This window comes from Chaetura pelagica, unplaced genomic scaffold (genome assembly GCF_000747805.2).
Source record: "Chaetura pelagica isolate M959 unplaced genomic scaffold, ChaPel_1.0 scaffold549, whole genome shotgun sequence".
Lineage (NCBI taxonomy): Eukaryota > Metazoa > Chordata > Aves > Apodiformes > Apodidae > Chaetura > Chaetura pelagica.
Genome location: NW_009954625.1, coordinates 105,086 through 113,585, shown reverse-complemented (window position 1 = coordinate 113,585; position 8,500 = coordinate 105,086). Strand labels below are relative to the sequence as shown.

The 8,500-nt window shown below is 41.4% G+C and overlaps 1 protein-coding gene across 1 annotated transcript in view; it reads left to right on the top strand.

Moving 5' to 3' along the window:
• Window positions 1-8,500, top strand: part of LOC104395823 (ubiquitin-associated protein 2-like) — a 103,751-nt gene that overhangs the window by 34,205 nt on the left and 61,046 nt on the right. Inside the window, 2 exon segments of the mRNA XM_010005568.1 lie at window positions 311-365; window positions 2,318-2,421. Of these exon segments, the coding sequence (XP_010003870.1) occupies window positions 311-365; window positions 2,318-2,421 (159 nt within the window).

The following is an 8,500-nucleotide window of genomic DNA, read 5'->3' as shown; positions in this document are numbered from 1 at the left end:
AGCTGCTCCCCCCCCCATACACACAGAGGGGGTTCAGCGCAGCGTGGAGACACCGTTTTAAGTCAGTTTTGTCGGCTGACTCAAAGGACATTTCATGTTCGTGTAAGGAAATACCTGGTCCTTCACAGATGTACTGTGGCTTATTTGCATATGTTAGGTGAAAATTTCCTGTGAGGAAATTTGAGAAGTAAAGGATATGAAAACTTTAACTGTGGTAGTTTTCTTCTTCAACCATAATATTTTCTGATGTGACAGTCTAGTGATTGACAGCTCCTCTGCTGTTGCTGTTAAATGGTGTTTTCTCTCCTAGGGTTTGGACGCGGCAGAGGGAGAGGAGCGGGGAGGTTTTCAGCCCAAGGCATGGGGTAAGAAACATGCAGAGCACAGATTTTGGCAAGGATCAAACTCAGTGGCAATATTAATATTGTCAATTAATATTGCCACTGTATGTACTAATATTGCTGTATGCTTGATAAACCAATACGGATGCAAAAATTCACAGATCTGTTCGATGATTAATGGATTGTTTTTGTCTTAAACCAGTATTTTCAACTAGACACACCAATATAAGCCCAATATAAGTTCACTCAATATTAATATCTCAGACTTGGCGAACCCATTTGTACCAGTAGCAGCCACATACTGCCTAGGAGGCTGAAAGTTCTGTGTGGTGCTAGGTCAGTTTAACAAAAAAAGATTGTTTTAGTGTAATGTAGAATATGCAAGTTCTATATAAAACCAGAGACTAGCAATTATAAACGTTCTTCCTGTTTTTGAGGTTTCATGCTTTAGCTGTTTGGATATACATTGACCATAAAACAGAATTAAAAGAAGTTACTCAGGAGCTCTAAAGCTCAGTTTTCTTGGAATAACTTGCTTCAGAGAAGTGTAGCCTCCACTCCTTTCACTCAGTGTTTGCCTTTAATGACATTTCATGTAATATCAGTGTCATGGTTTGACTTAGGATCAATTATTAAAGCAATGACAATAATGTTCTCTATCCCCTCCCACCCAGGTAGGTTAGGGAAAGGAGAGAGAGAATAAGGAGAGAGGCTTTCAGATTGAAAACTAAACTAGACAGCTTTAATTAAATACTAATGATAAAAGAAACTTTGTACAAATACATACAAGTATGTATGCAGGAATGTGCAAAACCTTATTGCCTCCCCCCACCCCCAGCAACTCCCAGTATGCTTCCCTTGGCTGGGGCAGTCCCAAGAAGGTCCTGGACCACATCTGAAGATAGCAGCAGAGCAAACAGAAGACGAGGGTGGAAATACGAAGGGTAGGAACGCACAGGCATAGGTATCAAAGGAGATGGATAGATGGAGTCCTCCCTGGACGCTGGCCATGGATGGAAGAGAAGGAAGAAGGTGGTCTTGACTGCCGTGATCCCTGACTTTATACTGAGAGGGATATGTATGGGATGGAATAATATGTTTGGCCAATTTGGCCATCTGTCTAGTCTGCTCCCCCCTACAGGAAGGTTGTCGATATGACTCTTTTGCTCCTTTAGTGTCTAAAGCAGTAGATTCAACGAGCAGAGCAGTGTCCTTGGTCTCTCAGCAGTAACTATAACCATTTGAGCATTATCAGTCCACTAGCTGGAAAACTTGCTGTTAATTGCAGCAAGTGTGCTGCTTAAAAGAGAGTTCACTGAAGAAGAAAAAAAAATCAGTAGAAAGAAAATTGGCTTCATCCTGGCTCAAACCAGGATAATCAGTGATGTTATAACAAAAGGCTCATTCTAATTCTCTAATAATCCTTCTTGTTCATACTTCTAGATGATAAACTGAAAAGAGGTTTTTCTTCCATAATCCTTTTTCACCTTTTAGCTGCTTCTGTGTATTTTGGCACTGGTGTCAGGAGTGCATTCTGAAATAATATTACTGATGATCCGACTCCTGTCTTGCACAAGTCTGATGCTCTGAAAGGTTATAATACTGGTTTCTCATCAGTCAGCCACCTACTGAGAAACTATCAGCTGAGAGGGACTTATCATTGTGCATATAAACTAATGCTTTATAAGACTGGGAAGAGTAGGTATTCTGTTAACTGCTTTTTCAGGAATTGTTGTTTTGGATCAGTTTCTTTGCATTTTTTTTTTTTTAATCTCCTCAGTTTTTTCTCCTCTTTTCTCACTTTTTAATCTGTCTGCTCATAGAGGAAAAATTTATTTTGAAACCAAAACTATCAAGATAAATTCTGTGGAAATCAAGATGTTAAATCTAATACAACTCCAGCTAAAAATGATTACACTTGTGTTCATTGAATGATCCATGCATTCTCCTCCATTTTTTAATTTTTAAAACTCCAGGACATTTAACCCTGCAGACTATATGGAGTCTTCTGCCACTGATGGCTTTGGGACAAAATCAGAGATTTGGGAGACTGGTCAGAATGATGCAGATGATGGAACTGGTAAGATGCTTCAAGAAGTGGAAGGATTGGAATGAAGACTTGTAGCAAATTGCAGTTAAAATAACCATTCTGTTAGTGTTCAGTTAACTTCTGAAAATGTGAATGCATCTCATGTGACTCAGATGTTAGTTCATTTTTATAGCTTCACTGCAACTAACATGCAGAGTACAAACTGTGGCCTGAATGACTGTAGTTAGAATTAAGGGAATTCAATTTGAAATACATATATATGTATTTGTTTTAGTAGAAACAATCTCTTGAGAGACAAAGGGATTTGAAGAGTTATTGGAAGAATCTTGTATGTGAAGAACTGTTTAGATGTCTTAAATACTGCTTAAGAGATCACCTAATGTAGTTAAGGAGTGTAAGTCCTACTAAAAGTGATTGGTCCACAGGCATTGGGCAGTAGGGTGTGAATATCTAAGTAGAAAAAGAAAAGAAAAACAGTTTGCAAATATGAATCCACACAGTGACACTGGGATGGCTGTTGTGAGCCGATGCTGTCACAGAGGTACTGGCTGTCAGGATGCTTCTGCAACTTCCCCCCCCAATGTGGAGGGGTATGCTCCAGGGAAACCTCATAGTGGCCTTCCAGTACCTGAAGGGCCTATAGGAAAGCTAGGGAGAGACTTCTGACTAGGTCTTGTAGTGAGAGAACAAGAAGTAATGGATTAAACTGGAAGAGGGGATATTTAGGTTAGACATTAGGAAGAAATTATTTAGTGTGAGGGCAGCGAGACAATGGAAGTTTGCCCAGAGAAGCTGTGGCTGCCCCATCCCTGGAAGTGTTGAAGGGCAGGTTGGATGGGGCTTGGAGCAACCTGGGCTGGTGGGAGGTGTCCCTGCCCATGCAGGGGGGTTGGAGCTACATTATCTTTAAGGTCCCCTCCAACTCAAACCATTCTTTGATTCCCAGCTAAAGCAAGAGACAGACATAGTTAGAAAGGAACTGCTTAACAGTGGTCTCATGGTGATTCAGAAATTAAGAATGTGACATGTTTGTCTGATATTGGGAAAACAGGATACCTTGCTGCTTTCCATATACTGTGTCAAGATTAAGAGAAAGTGATACCCTGTGTCAGGATGGAGAAATTAATATATGTTATTGTACATGTTTGGGAACCACCAAGTGATAGAGATATCTTTTGCTGGGGTTAAAAAAAAAAAAACTCTTCTGATCTCTTTATTGCTGAAGCCTACTTAGATCATCAACCCCTGTGTTAAGGGTGGAAGGAAAAGACACATTAGAGGCCAGTGTGTGCTCTGTTGAACTCTGCTGTGAACCTCTTAAGATTCAGCTTTCTAAACATTTTCCACTTAACCGGAGAAGTCAAGAACAGGCTCAGAGTTTAGGAGCGCTTATTAGGCATCTGTCTTGTTACTCTGAGTGTCTTCTAGTCCAGTGTGGGAGAGTGGCACCATGTATATTAATGGTTATTGAAACGGAGCTCTTTTGCCAAGTTATGGAATCTTTCCAATGAATTTCTTTTGAAATGACTTCTTGGTGCTATAGTGCAAACAGAAATGCACCTTTTAATTTCACTCATGGTAGTTGTTTTTAAGTGTTTATCAGATAATGAATTAGAATGACACCTAATGACTTGAAAATTCACCTAGGAATACTAATACTGTACATAGTATCATAGAATATGGTGAGTTGGAAGGGACCCATCAGGATCTTCGAGTCCAACTCCTGTCCCTGTGTAGGATGCCCCAAGAATCACCCCATGTGCCTGAGAGCATCATCCAAACTCTTCTTGAACTCGGGCAGGCTTGAAGCTGTGAACACTTCCCTGAGGAGCTGGTTCCAGTGCTCAACCACCCTCTGGGTGAAAAACCTTCTCTTGATATCCAACCTAAACCTCCCCTGATTCAGTTTCCTGCCATTTCACCCAGTCCTATCATTGATCACAGGAGTGAAGAGATCAGGACCTGCCTCATCTCTTCCAATCATGAGGAAGCCACAGACTGCAATGAGGTCACCCCTCAGCTTCCTCTCCTCCAAGCTGAATAATCCAAGTGACCTTAGCCACTCCTCATAAGTCATCCCTTCCAGACCCTTCACCGTCCAATAGCTTGATGTCTTTTTTTTTATCTTGTGGTGCCCAAAATTGCATGCAGTACACAAGGTGAGGCCGCACCAGTGCAGAGTAGAGTGGGACAATCGCCTCCCTTGACTGGTTGGCAACACTCTGCTTGATGCACTCCAGGACACGGTTGGCCCTCCTGGCTGCCTGGGCACACTGCTGGCTCATCTTCAGTTTGCCATCAACCAGAACCTCCAGATCCCTCTCTACCACACTGCTCTCTGACTACTCATTCCCTAGTCTGTACTTACCACCAGGATTGCCCTGTCCCAGGTGCAGAATCCACCACTTCATGTGGTTGGTGACTTGTCAAGGTCTCTGCAGGGCCTGCCTGCCCTCGAGGGAGTCAACAGATCCTCCCAGTTTTACATCATCAGCAAACTTGCTTAGAATTCCTTTGAGTCCTGTGTCCAAGTCATTGATGAAGATGTTGAAGAGGACTGGGCCTAGGATGGAGCCCTGAGGCACCCCACTAGTGACTGGTTGCCAGCCTGATGTTACCCCATTCACTGTCACTCTTTGTGCTTAACCTGTGAGCCGGTTGTTCACCTATTGTATGGTTTGCTTGTCCAGCTGTGTGCTGGACATTTTGTCTAAGAGAATACTGTGAGAGACAGTATCAAAAGCCTTGCTGAAGTCCAGAAATATTGCATCCACTGGCTTCCCTTGATCAACTAGGTGGGTTACCTTGTCATAAAAATTAATTTAACAAGCAGGACCTTGCCTTCATGAAGCTGTGCTGGCTGTGACTGATGACTGTGTTGTCCTACAGGTGTTTTTCAATATGTCCCAGAATATTCTTTTCCATAATTTTACCAGGCACTGAAGTTAGACTGACTGGCCTGTAGTTTCCAGGGTCCTCCTTCTTGCCCTTCTTGAATATTGGAACAACATTAGCCAGTTTCCAGTCAATTGGACCTTGCAAAAATCATAGAGGCCCAGCAATGACATCAGCCAGCTCTTTGAGAATCCTTGGATGGATCCCATCAGGCCCCATGGACTTGTAGGGATCTAACTGTACCAGCAAATCCTGCACAGGTTCAGGGTCAGCTAAGAGTTGATCCTCGTTGCAGTCATGGTCCTCCAGTTCTGGGTGTTGAGGCCCCCTTGGCCCATCATCAGTGTTGAAGACAGAGGCAAAGAATGCATAAATACCTCTGCTTTGTCTGTATCCCTGTTGGTGAGGTGACCATCCTTATCCTGTAAAGGACCCATGTTGTTTCTGCACTGCTTTTTGCCATTAATGTATTTGAAAAAACTTTTTATTGTTGTTTGTTATATGGTAGCGGAGGGCAGAGTATGTTGTCACAAGTATTGCAGAAGCAATATGGTTAACTAAGGAAAGAAGGCATACAAGAAAATCTTGAGGAGACTGGACCAGAGGTAGAAAATTCACAGATTATTTATTAATGAATGCATCTGTAAGGCTGTGGCTTACAAATGACTTTGACTTGAGCTCCACTTTCCAAGTATGCTTGAATGTTTACTGACCCTCCCTGCTAGCTCTGGGTAGTCTTTTGTTGTGGTTTTAACTTGGCAGGCAGCTAAATACCATGCAGTTGATTGCTCACTCTCCCCTTCCCCCCCCCCCTGCAGGGGGCCTAGGAAAACTCTCTGCCACCGACTTGGGACATCTTGCTGTGGACACCTCTATGCTGAGATCCCTCCGTGGGAGCAATTCTCTGTGGATTGGCAGAGACTTGTCCCAGCATTGAGTTGGCTTCAGCGGCAAGTTGTCCCATGGAGAGTTGGTGGTGGAGAGTTGTCCCTTCCTGCCCTGCAGGATGGGGAGAGAAATGGAAATGTAAAGGTAAAGAGTCTCCATGGGTTGAAATAAAAACAACTTAATTGAAATGCAATAATTATGAAAATAGTTTTCATTATTATGATGATAATACTAATTAAAATATACAAACAAGTTCTGTACAGTGCAATTGCTCACCATCTGCTGACCAATGCTCAGCCTGTCCCAGGCTAGTGATCCTGGAGGAGACAAATTCTGAAACTGCAATCCTGGAAGAGAACTTATTGGCCAACTCTCATCTATATACAGAGCATGATGTGTAACATTGGCCAATTTAGATCTGTTTCTCTGACTATGCTAGTTTTAAAGCAGAAAAGAGAGTCCTGGGAAAGAAGATGGAAGCAGGGGTAGTGCGAAGGAGTGGCAGACAAAGCGTGGAGCTGGAAGCAGGTTGAACAAAGTTGAGCTGTTGATTTGGCTTGTTAATAAAATATATTATTTTTCAATATATTATTTTTCAATGATTTTGTTATTTTCCTTAATTTACAGTGCTGTTATGCTAGTTCCAAATCAACAGTCCCAGTAATAAATAGGTTACCAATGTGGAGTTACTGAAGATGTGAATGAGGGGGATATATATATATATATATATGTATGGAAATCCATAAAGCCTGCAATGGGCTAGTGAAGGATGTCAGATAAGAGAATACACAAAGGAAGGGCAGGATGGAAAGCCTTCTATTTATTCCTCATTATCCAGTCCCATTTCTTCTTTCATTTAAAGAAAAATAAAATTGGCTCATACTAGCTACTTGGAAAATTAGTGTATTTAATCTGCAATTACATTAAAAATGAGATAACTGGGCTGCTACTGGAGAAACAAAACCAATTTTGCATATCAAAATGTTTTTTGAAAGCATCATGCAAATATAAACTCTGTGGAGTATTTACTAAATTTTTCCTCTTTAAGTCAGTGCTGGGAAAGGATCAGCATAAACAGTTTCAATTAAAAAGGAATACACTGTTTCAAAAATGTAGTTGCCTCCATACATGCTCTGAAAGTGCTTTAGAACCTCTTGTCCTGAATTTTTGCAGATGCCAGAGGAAATTCGGTAGCCGAATGAAAGGTGTTTCTAAGTGCACCATCATGTAATCCTATAGAAAAGCTAGCTGATTCTGTGGAGGTAAAATTGTGTTGTTGGTTGAAATAAAAAAGAGAGTAAGGGGCAAATCTTTAATGGTTCGTAATAGGTAAAAGTAATTGTATTTCAAGTAATTCAGCATTGGGTTTTCTCCATCATAATTTTCATAGAAGTACAACTGAAAGGCAAAAAGAAGGAACAAGGTGGGGGAAACAAAACGACCAACCCTAATCCAAAAGGGAATACACTTGAATGGTGTGATTGATATTTTCTTACAGGCATGTTGAGTATCGAGTCTCTTACCTTTTTTGTAATGTACAAGTCAGTGAGAGATCCTGAACATCAAGTCACAGTAGTTCTTATAAATAAGTTATGTTGGAGGTTGTCACTTATCAAAATAGGTTATAAAAATGGTATTGTGTTCTGGTAATTTCCTGATACATCTATGATAGAGTTTCATAAATTTTACAGAAAAACTTCATTTATCATTATCTTCATTATGAGCAGCCTTAAGTTACTCTGAAACTGAAGAATGACAAAGAAAAAATAAATCGCAGCGTAACAGTCAAGGGAGAAGAAGCTAATTGTGCAGCTTGGAAGTTACAAGGAAGTTGTTTGGTTTTTTTAGGACTGCTATAAAAGTCAGAAGGAACATTTTGATGAAACCTTCAGGTCATTCTAGAATGTGAATGTAATCCAGAAGGAAATAATGAGTACATCAGTTTGAGATAAACAAAAATAAAATTCTTTGGGGGGTAATATCTATGGCTGATTATTAAAAAAAAAAAAAAGTTGGTGTTCTGGTTTGGTTTGGTGGGTATTTTGGTAGCTGGGGAAGGGCCCCAGGAGTGGCTCCCATAAGAAGCTGAGAAGCTCCTCCTGCTCCAAAACCAGCCATTAGAGGGACAATAGATGCGCCTCTGCGATTAACATACAAAAGAATCAACCTAACACCTGAGCAGAGAAGCACTTGGAAGGGAAAGAAGAGCTGTGCTGGAGGAGGTGAAGAGCTGTGCTGGTGGTTGGTGGGGAAGAAGGTGCCCTAGCAGAAGTTTCCCTGCAACCCATGGCAAGATGGCAGAATGTCCCCCTGCACTCGTGGGGGA